This window comes from Amblyraja radiata, chromosome 2 (genome assembly GCF_010909765.2).
Source record: "Amblyraja radiata isolate CabotCenter1 chromosome 2, sAmbRad1.1.pri, whole genome shotgun sequence".
In the NCBI taxonomy this organism is placed as follows: Eukaryota; Metazoa; Chordata; class Chondrichthyes; order Rajiformes; family Rajidae; genus Amblyraja; species Amblyraja radiata.
Window position 1 is genome coordinate 109,510,418 of NC_045957.1, and position 18,440 is coordinate 109,528,857.

General features: G+C 46.2%; 1 protein-coding gene across 1 annotated transcript in view; it reads right to left on the reverse strand.

Annotated features, from left to right (window-relative positions):
- The window catches only part of stt3b (STT3 oligosaccharyltransferase complex catalytic subunit B), a 111,076-nt gene extending 95,450 nt beyond the window's left edge, over positions 1-15,626 (reverse strand). The window contains exon 1 of the mRNA XM_033013297.1: positions 15,061-15,626. Within this exon, the coding sequence (XP_032869188.1) occupies positions 15,061-15,227 (167 nt within the window). The 5' untranslated portion in view covers positions 15,228-15,626. The remainder of the gene's footprint in view (positions 1-15,060) is intronic.
- Between the last annotated feature and the right edge of the window lie 2,814 nt (positions 15,627-18,440).

The following is an 18,440-nucleotide window of genomic DNA, read 5'->3' on the forward strand; positions in this document are numbered from 1 at the left end:
CTTACCCACATCTCAAGATGTCATTCGTCCATTAAGTGGTATGGGGAAGGGCAGGTTGTGTTCCGGGAAAACACTCTATTGCGATTTTCAGTAACGCCAAGCCCCATAATTTTGCAGGCATCAAGAAATGACAGTTAAAAAATAAATGTCATCCTCCCTCTCCTCAACAATTTCTATGAGATTGAATGTTATTCCATATGTCAACGTATGGGTAACAATTTGTGGCAGGTGAATTTCCATTCCATTACATAACCGGTACACACACACACATGCATTGCTAATCCATAAAGTTTGAGTCCATGAATAAAAGTGCACAAACCTATTCTCTCCATTTACCAGCATCGATGGATTTTTGCTGCAACTGCCACAAGACACACTATACCATCAAATTGCTGTTTTCACTTATGAAACATTCTGCCAACTCAATTAAAAGGTATCTGTGACAGAATAATGAAATCCACTTTTTTATTTCCTGAGCTGATGGAGCATCAAGAATTTAACGATCGCCTTTGCAGTGTTATTTTGGATTTGCATAATTAGCTGTATGGCTTAAAACTACTTTTAATTGGGGAGAGCGGGTTGATTAATTATTGAAGTAAACAATCACCTCCTTGGGCAAAACTAGGTGTTGGAGTAACTCAGGCAGGCAGGATCTGTGGAGGGAATGAATAGGCAACGTTTCAGGTCAAGACCCTTCTTCAGGTGACATTTTGGGATAGGATCCTTCTTCAAACTGCATCATAACTAACCTCTCAAAGCACTTCATCATCATGGACGTTAATGCCAAACAGTCAGTAGTCATTAAGTAGTCAGTAGGCATATCACCTTATTTTTCTTGAGTACCGACATTATTAATGTCCTTTGATCGGCATTATTGATGTCCAGGTGGGAACATCGGAACATAGTAAAGAGAGGTTGAAGATGCTCGCAAAAACTCCATGCAGGTCTTAAGAATGCAGCCAGGTACAGCATCAGGGCAGATGCTTTCTCAGGGTTCACCCTCATGAATGATCTTCTGACATCAGCCTTGGTAAAGGAGATTAATGTATCGCTAGAGGATGTGGGGGTCCAAGAAGGTATACTGATGCTCTCCCTTTCAAAGTTTGCGTAGAAAGCATTAAGCATGTCCAGGACTTCTTAAAGAACTACTTCACCACGGACATTAATGCCATTGGCCAGTAGTTATTGAAGACACCAGTCTAGTCCTTTTCGAAGCATGTGTACAACGCATTATGGGAGATGATTCGATATCACTTCCTGCAAGGGGACCTACATAGAAAGGTACAGCTATAGGAGCAGTCCCTTCAGCCCAGTGTCCATGCTAAGCACGATGCCAAATTAAACTAATTTCCTCTACATGTGATCAAGATTCTTCCCATCCCTGCATACCCATATGCCCATCCAAAAGCTGCTCAAACACCACGAATGTATCTCCCTCCATCACCACCCCTGGCAGCACATTCTGGGCACCCACAACTCTCCACACGTCCTTTAAAAGTTGCCCCTCTCACCTTAAAACCATGCCCTTTAGTCTTTGACATTTCCACTCCGGGGGAAAAGGACTGTCTAACCCTATGCCTCACATTATTTTTTAATGGCTCTTTCAGGTCTCCCCCCAGCCTCCAATGCTCTAGAGAAAACAATCCAAATGTGTCCAAGCTCTCCTTATTGCTAATACCTTCTAACCAGGGCAGCATTCCATTAAACCTCTTCTGCACCCTATCCAAAGCCTCAACATTGATCCTGTAATAGGACCATCAGAATTGCACAATACTCCCAATGGAGACTCATCTATAATAGCTCCAACATAACTCATGTATTTAAACTTTACTAACACCATCCTGTGGTTCACATTGCCTTTTGTGGAGCAGGACGTGCTTAAAAGTGAATATCAGTCCTTCATGTTACAATAGACTCAGAGAACCAAATCAAAATAGAGCCTTGGCTGCCAATCAAACTCACCCTCTTCCCATGCGAGTTGCACTCGCTTTTTGCCAGACAATTAGTTGAAGTACTGAAGAACACCAAGCCTTTTATTAAGAGCAGAAAATCTGAGAACAAAACAGTACTGCAAGAGAACATCTTGTCAATACAATTTGCCGATCAACCGAGACAATGACTGCAAAGAACTTCCTGGTAAAACAAATAAGAATGATGTGAAGTGCCTGTTGTGCAACTTTTATATCTCTTTGACCACAGCGAACATCTGTGGCATTAATAAAAATGCTGGTTGTAAAATAAAATCACTATGAAAAGGACGGATAAGGTTTAGATTTATTATTGTCACATAGAGCAAGGTACAGGGTTTTTTACAAGCTATCCATTCAGACCAGATAATTGTTTAAGAAGGAACTGCAGATGCTGGAAAATCGAAGGTACACAAAAATGCTGGAGAAACTCAGCGGGTGCAGCAGCATTTATGGAGCGAAGGAAATAGGCAACGTTTCGAGCCGAAACGTCTGAAGAAGGGTTTCGGCCCGAAACGTTGCCTATTTCCTTCGCTCCATAGATGCTGCTGCACCCGCTGAGTTTCTCCAGCATTTTTGCAGACCAGATAGCTCTAAGGAATCATGCAGGAACTTTAGTACTGAACTTCAGTGAATTAAGAATTGTAGCATCGCAGCAGCCCAATGGGGCCAAGGAAAGAGCGTTCACGTCGCGGCCCTGTTTCAACCAATCTTTCCACCACCACGCACAAGAAGCACAAGACAGACACCATTGTGCAGATGCCGAGAAGTGTGTTCAGCTCTGACTGAACAACTTCTAATCTTGTGTGTGGACTCGATAAGAAGAAGCAGCCCAATGGGTTGGCTGAGGAACATTATTAAAACTCTTGATTAGCCAAACTAGAATCATGGAAACATGGGTCTCTGGCCCACCTCAGCCCTGCCCATCTATGCTAATCACATTTGCTTGTGTAGGCTCCTCTACTTCATTCCAATTCAAGAACCTGTTCAAATGCATTTTAAATGTTGTAATAGTGTCTGCCTCTCTGGCAGCTCATTCCAAATATTCACCACCATGTGTGGAAAAACATATCCTCAGCATTTCTTTAAATGCCTCCCCTTTCACCCATGCCCCCTAGTTCTAGACCCCCCCTGCCCCAGGAAATAGATTCTTACTGTCTATCCTATATATGCTTAGTTTAGTTTATTGTCGCGTGTACCGGGGTACAGTGAAAAGTCTTTTGTAGCGTGCTAACCAGTCAGCAGAAAGACAATACATGACTACAATCGGGCCATACAGGATAAGGAAATAACATTTAGTGCAAGGCAAATCCAGCAAAATCCGATCAAAGATAGTCCGAGTGTCGTCAGTGAAGTAGATAGTAGTTCAGGACTGCTCTCGAGTTGTTGGTACGATGGCTCAGTTGCCTGATAACAGCTGGGAAGAAACTGTCCCTCAATCTGGAGGTATGCTTCTTCACACTTCTGTACCTTTTTCCTGATGGGAGGGGAGAAGAGGGAGTGACCAGGGTGTGACGAGTCCTTGATTATGCTGCTGGCCTTCCCCAGGCAGCACGAGGTGTAAATGGAGTTAATGAAAGGGAGGTTAGTTTGTGCGATGGTCTGGGCTCCGTCCACAATTCGCTGCTAAATCTTGTGGTCTTGGATGGAGCTGTTCCTCATAAATTAGCCTCTTTCTGCAAGGTCACTCCTCAGCTCCTAAACTCTCTCCTTATAACTAAAGCCTTCCGTTCTAGGCAACATCCTGGCTATGCACTGAGCAACATTCTTCCTAGAAACATGCTAATCGGCTGATTGAAGGAAGTACAGCACCTCATATTCCGCTTGGGGAGTCTGCATCCTGGGGGCATGAACATTGAATTCTCCCAATTTTGTTAGCCCTTGCTGTCTCCTCCCCTTCCTCAGCCCTCGGGCTGTCTCCTCCCCTCCCTCAGCCCTCGGGCTCCTCCTCCTCCTCCTTTTTCCTTTCGTCTCCCGGCCCCCCCCCATCGCCCATCAGTCTGAAGAAGGGTTTCGGCCCGAAACTTTGCCTATTTCCTTCGCACCATAGATGCTGCTGCACCCGCTGAGTTTCTCCAGCATTTTTGTGTACCTTCGATTTTCCAGCATCTGCAGTTCCTTCTTAAACATAATTAATACAAAAAGTGGTTTCATAAAAATCAAGCATTTCAATCATTTACTGCGCAAGATGCAAGAACATTGTTATTTTTTCACCAGCTTAGAAAAGATCCTGATGTTCCAAAACAGTTGATAAAGCAATCAAGACAGAGTACAAACACTAATAAAAAAAATCCCACACAAAGTAGTAGAGTAAGTCAGCGAGTCACGCAGCATCTCTGGAGGACATACTCTAAACCTGGCCTATCTATGACCTTTATGTCTTTTCCTGTAATGAGCCTCTGAAGCTCCTTATGTCTCCATAAAAACTCATCATAAATTCTGACACCAGAAACCTATACCATTACCATCGAATGCATCTGAATTTAACCACCACGTTGTCTGCCTCTTAAAGTGGATAACCACATTTCCCAGCACTGATGCAAGATCAAGAACCCGAAATATTAATTTTAGAACATAGAAACAAGGTGCAGGAATAGGCCATTCAGTCCTTTAGGCCAGCACTGCCATTCAATATGATCATGACTGAACATCCAGAATCAGTACCCTGTTCTTGCTTTCTCCCCATATCCCTTGATTCCATTATCCCTAAGAACTAAATCTCTCTTGAAAGCATCCAGTGAATTGGCCTCCACTGACTTATGTGGCAGAGAATTCCACAGATTCACAACTCTCTGGATGAGAAACTTTTTCCTCATCTCAGTCCTAAATGGCCTACCCCTTATTCTTAAACTGGGACCCCTGGTTCTGAACATTTCAGTTTGGGACCCTTCTTCAGATGACCCCCGTGTTATGGAAAAGTTGCTTTCCTTGAAAACTATCCATGTTGCGGTTTTCTTTAATGCAGAGATCCATTGAAAGACATTCTTGCCATAGAGGGAGTACAGAGAAGGTTCACCAGACTGATTCCTGGGATGTCAGGACTTTCATATGAAGAAAGACAGGATAGACTCGGCTTGTACTCGCTAGAATTTAGAAGATTGAGGGGGGGATCTTATAGAAACTTACAAAATTCTTAAGGGGTTGGACAGGCTAGAAGCAGGAAGATTGTTCCCGATGTTGGGGAAGTCCAGAACAAGGGGTCACAGTTTAAGGATAAGGGGGAAATCTTTTAGGACCGAGATGAGAAAAACATTTTTCACACAGAGTTGTGAATCTGTGGAATTCTCTGCCACAGAAGGTTGTTGAGGCCAGTTCATTGGCTATATTTAAGAGGGAGTTAGATGTGGCCCTGGTGGTTAAAGGGATCAGGGGGTATGGAGAGAAGGCAGGTACAGGATACTGAGTTGAATGATCAGCCATGATCATATTGAATGGCGGTGCAAGCTCGAAGGGCCGAATGGCCTACTCCTGTACCTATTTTCTATGTTTCTATGTTCCTCCAGAGATTGTTCTCTCCTATTGAGCCATTTTACCTGTCTTGGTGAGGAAACCCACTGCCATTACTTAACAGCTGAGGCCAGTATTAGACTCAGAGAATTGAATGAATAAATTAATGAATACTTTATTGTCACTTGTGACACGTGACAGTGAAGTTCTTTGCTTGCATACCCAAGGTACGCAAAGTTGCCACGCAAAGGGTGCCGACAAAGTCAAAGTATCTCAAGCAATGTCCTCCTTTGTTCTCTGCCCTCCACTGCACCGGGTCCTTTGTTCTCACCCCCCCCCCCCCTCTCCTCATGGCGGGCCCCTCCTGATGGGCCTCCTTTGTTCTCTCCCCCCTCACAGGACGAGGGTCACATGAAAGAAACAGCAAATGTTGACAATTTTCATTTTAAATGTCATTCAATACTGTGGACCAATAAGATTGTGATGCAATGTCACCGTATCTACTGCATTGCCAGTTCCTCCTTTGCCACAATCCAAGGACACATGAAAAGATGCCCCAGTGTGCAGCGCTGTCGTACTCTACATCTTCCAGGCATCTTCGCCAACAAGAAAGGTTAATGTATTGGGTCAGAGTTTAGGATGTGGGATATCAGGGGAAAAGATGGGATTCAGGTCAAGATTTATGGGAAAAAGATGGTGCAGGAATTTAAGAGGGGTGGTAAACATCGCCTATTTCCTTCACTCCATAGATGCTGCCTCACCCGCTGAGTTTCTCCAGCGTTTTTGCCTACGTCCACTCGCACACCACTTGAATAGCGAGGACGTGGTGAAAGTGGTTTGAAAGATTGGACTTGCCCAATTCAAAGCCATGCAAATCAGAAAGATAAATTGGATTCAAATTTTCCTACACTATTCAAAAATGTAAACAAAATGCAAGAGGTTCCTCCAAAAAATCAAGAATGGCAAAGTGCTCTGAAACATTGATTTCCCTTTGTTCCATCTTTGGTGACCTACAGATATCCAGGCCACAACTTTTGAAATTCCTTCCTTATGCATCATGCAACTAGTAGAGTGGATAAGGGAGAACCAGTGGATGTGTTATATCTGCACTTTCAGAAGGCTTTCGACAAGGTCCCACATAAGAGATTAGTATACAAACTTAAAGCACACGGTATTGGGGGTTCAGTATTGATGTGGATAGAGAACTGGCTGGCAGACAGGAAGCAAAGAGTAGGAGTAAACAGGTCCATTTCAGAATGGCAGGCAGTGACTAGTGGGGTACCCAAGGCTCAGTTGTACAGGGTCTTGGTGAGATCACACCTGGAGTATTGCGTACAGTTTTGGTCTCCTAATCTGAGGAAAGACATTCTTGCCACAGAGGGAGTACAGAGAAGGTTCACCAGACTGATTCATGGGATGTCAGGACTTTCATAGAACAAGGGGTCACAGTTTTATGCCCCTGTCCCACTTAGGAAACTTGAACGGAAACCTCTGGAGACTTTGTGCCCCAGCCAAGGTTTCCGTGCGGTTCCCAGAGGTTTTTGTCAGTCTCCCTACCTCCTTCCACTACCTGCAACCTCCGGGAACCGCACGGAAACCTTGGGTGGGGCGCAAAGTCTCCAGAGGTTTCCGTTCTGGTTTCCTAAGTGGGACAGGGGCATAAGGATAAGGGGGAAATCTTTTAGGACTGAGATGAGAAAAACATTTTTCACACAGGTGAATCTCTGGAATTCTCTGCCACAGAAGGTAGTTGAGGCCAGTTCATTGGCTATATTTAAGAGGGAGTTAGATGTGGCCCTTGTGGCTAAAGGGATCGGGGGTATGGAGAGAAGCCAGGTACAGGATACTGAGTTGGATGATCAGCCATGATCATATTGAATGGCGGTGCAGGCTCAAAGGGCCGAATGGCCTACTCCTGCACCTATTTTCTATGTTTCATTTCTATGCTCCTAAAGAGAATATACTTTTTACTTCATCAAGGCCTTATCCAAAGGCATGTCATTTCTGATGTTCCACGTGGGTTCAATTTGATTTCTCTCACCGGCACCAATCAGTATTTTTGCTGCACGTTACTACAATTCTTTTAGCTGCCTTTTTTGCAAAAACATTACCAGTCAGTTTGCAACTGAACATTCTGTACAAATGTTTGGTTCCCATTTTAAAAAGCATGGTACATAACAAAACCTGACTCTCAGAATGTAATGACTGCAATCCTAATTTCATATGTGATAATAAACATACCTAAATATTTAACTGAGTTAACCAGAAACGATGCATTTACATAGATTTCAACAGTGTAATCAAGTATTAAATTATTTAAATTCAATACCAATAGCTTCTCTAGTCATCAGATGTAAATAAGAGCAATATTTTACAAATAATATACTCAAATGATTATTGAAATGTTTTGTTTATGAGTCAAAGTTTTTTTTTAAAGCGCGAGCAGCAATCAAGCCAATAAGGGGAAAAAAAACAACAGCACTTATTTTATAACACAGGTAAGATATTTTACGAGGAAGCTGCCAGGGCTCAAGAGCCTGAGGTATAGGGCGAGATTGGGCAGGCTAGCACTTTATCTCTTGGAGTGCAGGAGGATGAGGGATGATTTTACACAGGTGTACAAGATCATGAGAGGATTAGATAAGAGTATTTTACCCACGGTAAGGGAATCAAGAATCTGAGGACACAGGTTTAAGGTGAGGGTAGAAAGATTTAATAGGAACCAGAGGAGCAACTTTTTCTTTGCACAAACAGTGGTAAGTGTATGGAACGGGCTGCCAGGGGAGAACGATGCGGCAGGTACTATCACAACGTTTAAGAAATATTGGACAAGTACATGGATAGGAAAGATTTGGAGGGATATGCGTCAAATGCAGGCAGGTGGGACTACTGCAGATGCGGCAAGTTGGGCCGAAGGGCCTATTTCCATGCTGTATGACTTAATTATAGCAAAAAAGGGTTAATAGGCATCATATGGCAATAGTTATTCATTGTGATAAATAGTGCTATATTGCCTATAAATTTCCATTTGTTAATAAATTCATTTCATTCCATTATAAGATTTTACTGGTCAGTTAACAAAAACACGAAACTGAGATAGAGAACATTAATACCAACCAATAAAACACCTCCGATTATAAGGCTGCTTCTTGTCAACGTACAGTGATTTTGCTAAGATCTTGGATCTTGGCAAGTTTGACATCGATGGATAAAGTACAGAACTATCACGCCTACAATGCTTTATAGCGAATAAACACAAAAGAACAATTAATTGATAACTTAAATTTTAATGGGGACGGTGAGTATTTTATATATTAGATTGAGAAAACCTGACAAGCTGCCCACATCATTCCACCTACTTCATGTTCAACATTTCTGACAAAATAGATAATTTTCTGCAGCAAAATGGTATTTGGTCAACATAAACATTGTTTTGTACACAACATTTGTTCAATTAGCTATTTCCTTGACCAATGGAAAACATCAATTTTGCTTCATCCCTAAGATAGCTAACTTTAAAAATTCCCGCTTCACAATGCTATAATTTTCAACAGCAATCTAATTACAATAGAGCGTGTAGGAAAGAACTGCAGATGCTGGTTTAAATCGAAGGTAGACACAAAATACTGGAGTAACTCAGCGGGACAGGCAGCATCTCTAGCATCTCTAGAGAGGAATGCGTGACGTTCCGGGTCGAGACCCTTCTTTAGACTGCTGTCAGGGGAGTGGGCGGTAGAGATAAAATGTAGTTAGAGACAGTAAGACCGGTGGGAGAACTGGGAGGGGGGGGGGGAACGTGGTCGCAGAGTCAAAGGGTCAAGGCAAGTCAACTTTATTTGTCATATACACATACAAGATGTACAATGAAATGAAAGTGGCAATGCTTGCGGGATTGTGCAAAACAACGGAACAGAACAGAACCAGCATTAACGTTAAAAAAAAGTCACAACAGTCTTTACGCCCTGGTGAGATTAGAGTTTACAGTCCTGATGGCCTGTGGGAAGAAACTCCGTCCCAGCCTTTCTGTTTTTGCTACGTGACAGCGGAGGCGTTTGCCTGGCCGTAGCAGCTGGAACAGTCCATTGCTGGGGTGGTAGGGGTCCTTCATGATCCTGCAGGCTCTGGATCTGCACCTCCTGGTGTATAGGTCCTGCAGGAGGGGGTGGGGGGGAAAGTGTAGTTCCCGTGATGCGTTTGGCCAAACGCACTACTCTCTGCAGAGCCTTCCTAACCTGGGCAGAGCTGTTGCCATACCAGATAGAGATGTTTCCGGTCAGGATGCTTTCTATAGCACCAGAGAGACTCTGAATTTCTTCACCTGCCTGATGTGTAAAGGCGCTGCCTTGCCTTTCTCACCAGTGTGGCAGTGTGTGTTGTCCATGTTAGATCCTCTGTGATGTGGACTCCCCGATATTTAAAGCTGCTCACCCTATCCACAGTAGTCCCATTGATCCCCAGTGGCGTGTACATCCTTGGTTGTTGTGCTCTTCTAAAGTCCACAATCAGCTCCACGCAGGAGGAATCACAGAGGGGGAGCAGTGAGAGAGGATGTTGCTGAATTCTCGTCGGAGAGGAAAACTTCTTCAAGTAGCCCTTGCTTTCCCTCTCTCTCTCCATTCCCCCCCCCCCCCCACTTCCCATTTCTCTCACCAGTATTACATTTTGCGACTACATTTTATCTCTGTACCGCCCACTCCCCTGACATCAGTCTGAAGAAGGGTCTTGACCCGAAACGTCACCCAATCCTTCTCTCCAGAGATTCTGCCTGTCCCAGTGAGTTACTAATTACAATAGAGCCCTGGTTTCGAGTTTTCAAAATGGTAACAAAAGACAGCTTTGTCTGAAAACTTACAACCTGACAGGTACAACTGCAGGCAAACAATATTGTAATCACACAATGCCTTCTTAATAAAATAATTCAAGTAATAAGAACAGGAATGATGTAGCGGATGCAAGTTGGTCAATTTTATTTAGCAAAACCGTTAAAATGTAGGTAATCTAAAGAACTGATAAAATCATGATAACTGAATGCAATACAGCTAACATTAGAACAGGAACACAAGAATAGGCCCTTCAGCCCACAACATCTATACCGAATATGAAGCCAAGATGAACTTTATTTGCCTGCACATAATACATATCCCTTCTTATGCCTATCCAAAAGTATTTTAAATGCCACTATGACATCACCATCCCCAGCAACACATTCCAGACATTACCACCTCTGTGTAAAAAAAACCTTCCCCACACATCTCCTTTAAACTTTGCCCCTCTTACCTTAAACCTATGCCCTCCAGTATTTGATATTTCTGTCCTGGGAAATAGATTCATACTGTCTAACTTATCTAAAACTCTCATAACTTTATATGCCTCTATCTGGTCTCTCTGCAAGCTCGACGTTCTCGAGAAAATTGTCCAAGTCTGTCCATCCTCTCCCTTTAGTTAATACCCCTATGCATCAGTCTAATTAATCCTCCTCTTCACCCTTTCCAAAACCTTCACATTCTTCCTTTAATGGGGCGGCCAGAACTGCACGAAATGTGGCCTAGCGAAAGTCCTACAAAGCGGCACCATGACTTCCTGACTCTTTTACTAAATACCCCGACCAATGAAGCCAAGCATACTGTATGCACTCTTTACCACTATACACTTGCGTTGCCACTTTCATAGAGTTATGAACTTGAACCAAGATACTTCAGTGCATTCTATTAATTGTATATTACATCTGACCACCCACTGTATACTTTGACAGCCTTCCTCACAGCCCGCCACCCCAGCAATCCTGGTGTCATCTACAAACTTATTAACCAACCTGTCTACGTTTAGTCAAATCATTCATATACATACATTTTAATCAAAAACAGCAGAGGTCCCATCACAGATCCCTACGGAACGCCACTGGTCAAAGACCTCCAGGGTGAATATTGTCCTTCCACCACAACACTCCATCTTCTATCAGTAAGCCAGTTCTGATTCTATACAACCGTCATTGTTAATTCCATGCATATTCTTCTGGTTCAGCCAACCATGGAAGACTTTATCAAATGCCTTACTAAAAACCGTGTAGACAACATCCACCATCCTACCATTAATTGATCACCCATCACCTCCTCAAATTGATCAAGTTAGTAAGATACAACGTGCTGTGTATAAAGCCATGCTGACTGTCCCTAATTAATCAATTCTCTTCCAACTGGGAGTAAATCATATTAAAGAATCATCTCCAATACCTTCCCTCCCTGACGTGAGGCTCACTGGTCTTTACCTGGATTCTCTCTACTTTACTTCTTAAACAAAGGAACAACATTAGCTTCTCTCCAGTCCTCTGGGACCTCGCCTGTAGCTCGAGAAGATCTTCATCAAGCTTCCCACAATCCCCTCTCTTGCCCCTCTCAATAACATTGGATAAATCCCATCAGGCCCTGGGGATTTATCCTTCTTAATGCTCTTCCAGGGCCCCAACACCTCCTCCTCAAACTCAAACTGCCCAAGAATCTCCTTATTTATAGACAAAAAGCTTTGGACAAATTTTATCTTAACATGTCAAGAACGTTAATATATATATACAATTGAAATGGAACTCCAGATAAATAGAACCAGAAGCAATACATTTTAAATGTAACCATTTTTGATCAGAGTGATAGCAAGTTATGGCCCTTTGTGGAGGGAAACATTATACCGAACGATCACAAATTATAATTCAGTGAAATGCTTGCAATACAATAAACAACAAAGAAACTGTGCTTTATAACACCAGCAGAAAACTTGGAGACTGAGTTATGGCCTATAGATGCCAGCCTCTGGACTCTCGAATATAAAACAAGGTTGCAATTCTTCACATCGAACACAAAGTCATTGGAACTTAAGCCTATATGTGTCTCAACTATTGTTGTGCCATAGAGGAAGGGTTTAGGTTTGGGGTACAAAACATGAATGGTGTGGGCTGTATTTGTACTTTTACTGGTGCTGTACTAAGGGGGCAATAGCTGAAGTAATCATAGGATATAGAGACTATTCCCCCATCACATATTGGTGGTAAATGCTGGCAAAGAGTAGGTGGTGCAATGAGCATGTTTTGCAAACACCTGACAATGATATGATTCTCAGTTGATGCATTTGATTTAATTATCTCTTAGTTATTCATGCCATGATCTTTAACAGATCATTCACATTAGACACTTTGGATCTTCTCCACACTATTCTTTGGAATCTTAAGCTGTCATTGAGCATATCACAACCAAATATGGGTATACTTATCCCAACTCTTTCCTTACAATGTTTCAATTGTGCTGCTTATCGTAATGTATCATTTGTTATCTAATTTGTTGCCATATGCAAAAGTAATGAACAGCACGCCATGAACAACCACAACCACAGGTTTTACAAGTACAAAACTTTTATACATCCATATGGTTATGCAAGACTTGGACATCAACACTTTCGCAATATTTTAATTTTTGAAGATGGAAGTCATTAAAAAATAATTAGCATGCCATACATTCAACACACCTATTAGATCAAATCCAATCAACTGCAAACAAATACTGTCCATTTTTTTAATTATAAAAAAGCTTTGCCCTCTGCAAAATGACATTATCAGCTAAATCGGAAAAGATTTACCGAAAGAGCTGGACAGCGCTCATGCATTTAGCTACATTTTTTCAAAATGGGCAAACGCATTAAGCCTCACGCTTAACAGACTGATTTTCTTTTTCGACTCCATCTCCAAGCAGTATTTTCTTAACATGCACTTGTTAATAGCAAAAAACATACTCTCATTCACGAGGATACCAAGTGAATTAGACCAATTAATAACTTGCAATAACACACTCATGCAATAACAATGACACAGTACACAGATTTTTAGCAAGTGCTTTGTATCGGATATGCGGAGAGTGACAAAAGGATCATGGTCGTGGGTTTACAATGTACCCCCAACTTCTGCACTCCATGGTTTGTTCACACCAAAACTTATCATCTGACCCGTGACCCCTACTCAATTTCCTGCTTCTCATATTTAAATTGATATGTCTTTAATTTGATAACCATTTGCTGATAACCTGCTTCTTATCAGATCCAAACTATTAGGCATCTCAGTATGTTCATACGCTCCCATCTATATTTTGATTCTTCTTCGCCGCTTACCCTCTGCTTCCACCACCGTTCCCAGTTCACCTCCACGAGAAAATTTATGTATCTCAGGAGTTCTGCTCGTCTATCCTGCTCCTCCCAATCCATTCATTCCCAGCACAACTGCACCCTTCCATTTCAAACTCCGTATCACGTACTTCCCTGAATTCCCACATCCTTTGTGAAAGTCTCTATTCCACTCTTTTCTCTCAAACACTGCCTCGACCTCCCCCTAGTATATTCCACTGTACCCCCCTCCTCCACCCATCTCCTGTCGGATCATCCTCCTCTTTCCGCCCCCACGGCCACTTCCATAACCCCCTTGCCAGATTCCTCTCCAATTAAGCTTGATGTTCTTTCCAACTCTCCCCCTGCCCCTTCTACATCCCACCCCCCCACACCCGTCCGTTCCAGTTTGCCATTAACTTGCCCCTTGCATATACCACTCATCCCTTCCCCCAGCCCCAACCTTTCCAGAGCACTCACCAGATTTGAACTCAGACTCTTTCCCCATCCCGCCTTGTCAAAACCGTCCACCACCACCCGTCCTCCTGTCGGCACCCCCTCATAAACTTCCCATCTCAGACCCTTTCTCACATGATCCAACACCCACACGCCTAACAATGACACCCATCCCCTGTGCCCACCCACCACCCGCTCAACCCCAGCTCCTACCCCCTGTAACCTCCGACCCCAATCCCCTTCTCCTACCCCCTTGTCTACCGCCGACACCTATCTTACCGACCCCACTACCTTGGCGCTCACTTCCACCGACCCCCAGTCCCATCCGGTCCGTAACCCCGCCCCGCCCCCTATCGACCCCCATCCCTCTCCCGGCCTTGTCGCCCCCACTGCCGGCCTTGTCGCCCCCACTCCCGGCCTTGTCGCCCCCACTCCCGGCCTTGTCGCCCCCTGTCCCGGCCTTGTCGCCCCCACTGCCGGCCTTGTCGCCCCCACTCCCGGCCTTGTCGCCCCCCCTCCCGGCCTTGTCGCCCCCACTGCCGGCCTTGTCGCCCCCACTGCCGGCCTTGTCGCCCCCACTGCCGGCCTTGTCGCCCCCACTGCCGGCCTTGTCGCCCCCTGTCCCGGCCTTGTCGCCCCCTCTCCCGGCCTTGTCGCCCCCTGTCCCGGCCTTGTCGCCCCCTGTCCCGGCCTTGTCGCCCCCTCTCCCGGCCTTGTCGCCCCCTGTCCCGGCCTTGTCGCCCCCTCTCCCGGCCTTGTCGCCCCCTCTCCCGGCCTTGTCGCCCCCTCTCCCGGCCTTGTCGCCCCCACTCCCGGCCTTGTCGCCCCCACTCCCGGCCTTGTCGCCCCCACTCCCGGCCTTGTCGCCCCCTGTCCCGGCCTTGTCGCCCCCTCTCCCGGCCTTGTCGCCCCCACTCCCGGCCTTGTCGCCCCCACTCCCGGCCTTGTCGCCCCCACTCCCGGCCTTGTCGCCCCCTGTCCCGGCCTTGTCGCCCCCTCTCCCGCACCCCGTCCCCGGCAGAAAAAAATGGAAGCCGCTGACGCGTGTGCTCACCACGGGTCAAACTCGTGGATGATGCTCTCGAAGCGGATGACGGCGAATAGTCTGGAGCTGAAGCCGGCCAGCCAGGCCAGGAAGAGGACAGTGAAGGACAGGAGGGACTGCCAGCCGGCCGGGTGTGACACCAGGCTCCTCGCCTCCAGCGCCGATCGCTCCGCCATCTTACAACAGCGAACGGAAGAGACAGACAGACGGAGGGAGGGAGGGAGGGGGAGTTGTTAGTGGCCGCAGCGTCCGTAATATCTCAGTAATATTTCACACGATCGCCTGAGGGTGACAGTGGGAGGGGGCCGGGGGAGGGAGGGAAGCTGCTCCGTGTCTCAACCCCGCACGGACATCACTCGCACCACGGCCGCGCCGGAGTCCGGGGCCGCGCGTTCCCCGCCAATCTCCTTCCCTCGCACAGCGTGGGGACGGGTGGCCCGCAGCCTCGGAACCAACGGAGCGGAAGGAGGGGGAGGGGGAAGGAAGTCATCGGTGACACCCACCCGCCCGCCGCCGACGGAAGCAAAGATTATCTGCTATAAGATCTTTGGACGGAAGGGAGCCGCTGCTGCGCTGCACCTCGCCGATCCCGCGGCCCCCGTTTGCTGGAGCCGGCGCCGCCCCGTCCGCCAATAGGCGGCGGGCTTATTGCGCCGCCAGCCTGGGCCCGGGCCCTTGGCAACGGGGCGTCTCCCCGCGCCTCCAATGAACGGCAGCGAGTAGCGGCGGCGTGGTGCCTGGTCATTGGAGCCGGAGATAAGGAAGGGGCGGGGGCCGAATGGCCTGTGGAGCAAGAGCAGCAAGAAGAAGAAGAGGTGTGACAGTGTGCATGTATGACAGGAGGTCAAAGGGGATTTGTAACTTTGTCAGCGCCTTTTTTTTTTACAAAGCTTGGGTATGCAAGCAAAGAATTTCACTGTGACTTGTCACATGTGACAATAAAGTATTCAATTCAGAATGCCGCAGCTGATTTAGTTGCTGCCTCACAGCGCCAGGGACCCGGGTTTGATCCTGACCACGGGTGCTGTCTTTATTGAGTTTGCAAATTCTCTCTGTGCGTGGGTTTTCCTTGGGTGCTTCGGTTTCCTTTCATTAGTGATAGAACGGTGAAATTTGGCAAGTCAAATTTCACTACACCATTTGGTGTATGTGATAATAAATGCCCTTTGTTGTTTGTGTAGAATTAAGCCATTCAGCCCATTAAGTCTACTCCGCTTTCAATCATGACTGATCTATCTTCCTCTCAATCCCATTCTCCTGCCTTCTCTCCATAATCCCTGACACCCATACTAATCAAGAATCTATCTCCCTGCCTTAAAAATATCCATTGAATTGGCCTCCACAGCCGTCTGCTGCAATAATTTCTGCAGCTTCACCACCCTGTGACTTAAGAAATTCCTCCTCGTCTCCTTCCTAAAGGAACGTCCTTTTATTCTGAGGCTATTGTCTCTGGTCCTAGACTCGCCCACAAGTAGAAATATCCTCTCAACATCCACTCTCTCTGGGCCTTTCACAGTTAGGTAAGTTTCAATAAGTACCCCCTCATCCTTCTGGATGGGGGGGGGGGGGTCTGAATGGTCTGTGGAGCAAGAAAAGGTGTGAGTGCTTCAGTTGACAGAGCTGCTGCCTCAGCGCCAGAAGCCCGGGTTTGATTCTAACCTCGGGTGCAATCTGTGGTGAGTTTACATCTTCATCCTGTGACCGCCTGTGTTTCCTCTGGGTGCTCCGTTTTCCTCCCACATCCCCAAAGACGTGCCGGTTTGTAGGTTAATTAGCTTATGTAAATTGCCCCCTAGTTTGTAGGGAGTGCGATAGCTAGTGTGAACGGTTGATCAAAAGTGCTGGAGAAACTCAGCGGGTGCGGCAGCATCTATGGAGCGAAGGAAATAGGCAACGTTTCGAGCCAAAACCCTTCTTCAGACTGATGTGGAGGTGGGAAGAAGAAAGGAAGCCAGAGAGCTGAGGGAGAGCTGAGAAGGGGAGGAGACAATAAGGGCTACCGGAAATTAGAGAAGTCAATGTTCATGCCGTTGGGGTGTAAACTGCCCAAGTGGAATATGAGGTGCTGCTCCTCCAATTTCCGGTGGTGTTCACTCTGACCATGGAGGAGGCCCAGGACAGAAAGGTCGGATTCGGAATGGGAGGGGGAGTTGAAGTGCTGAGCCACAGGGAGATCAGGTTGGTTAATGCCGACCAAGGGAGGTGTTCGGCGAAACGATCGCCAAGCCTACGCTTGGTCTCACCGATCTAGATCAGCTGACATCTAGAGCAGCGGATGCAATAGATGAGGTTGGAAGAGGTGCAGGTGAACCTCTGTCTCACCTGGAACGACTGCTTGGGTCCTTGAATGGAGTCGAGGGGGGAGGTAAAGCGGCAAGTGTAGCTTCTCTTGCGGTTGCAGGGGAAAGTGCTCGGGGAGGGGTTGGTATGGGTAGGAAGGGAAGAATTGACCAGGGAGCAGACGGGGGGAGATGGGAAGATGTGGCGATTGGTGGGGTCACGTTGGAGGTGGCGGAAATGACGGAGGACTATTGTTGAAATGTTGTATGTGACGACTAGTAGGGTGGAAGATGAGGACTAGGGGGACTCTGCCCTTGTTACGAGTGGGGGGATGGGGAGAGAGAGCAGTGTTAGGGGGTATTGAAGAGACCCTGGTGCGAGCCTCATCTATAGTGGAGGAGGGAAACCTGAAGAATGTGGACATTTCTGATGCCCTGGTGTGGAACACCTCATCCTGGGAGCAGATGCGGCGTAGACGGAGGAATTGGGAGTAGGGGGTGGAGTCCTTACAGGAAGCAGGGTCGGAGGAAGGTTGATTGATGGTCAACCTTGACCCGGTGAGCCGAAAGGGCCTGTTTCCATGTAGGAACAAGGAAGGAGATGAGGAGGAATTTCTTTAGTCGAAGGGTGGTGAACCTGTGGAATTTATTGCTCGAGAAGGCTCTGGAGGCCAAGTCAGTTGATATTTTTAATGCGGAGATTGATAGATTCTTGATTAGTATGGGTGTCAGGAGTTATGAGGAGATGCATGGCGGAATGGGCCGAATAGCCTAAAGACAATGTTGGAGTAACTCAGCGGGTCAGGCAGAATTGCTGAATAACATGGATAGGTGACGTTTCGGGTTTCAGCATGCGGAGATGGAGGGAGAATAGGAATTCTCAATGTTTCTGGTCAAGCTCTGCCATTAGGGATTTTTCCCCAGCATCTGCAGCTTCATGTGTCTCCTTTGTGCAAAGCACGATGGATGGGCTGCCATTCAACTCGTCTTCACCCATGGATTTATTTGTGAACGGTTTTGTTCAATAAAATTTAGGCAAAATTGAGATTGAGGCGGGGACTGTTTTGAGAGTTTCTTTGCTGGTGGTGACCAATGTGTATAGCTACCTCT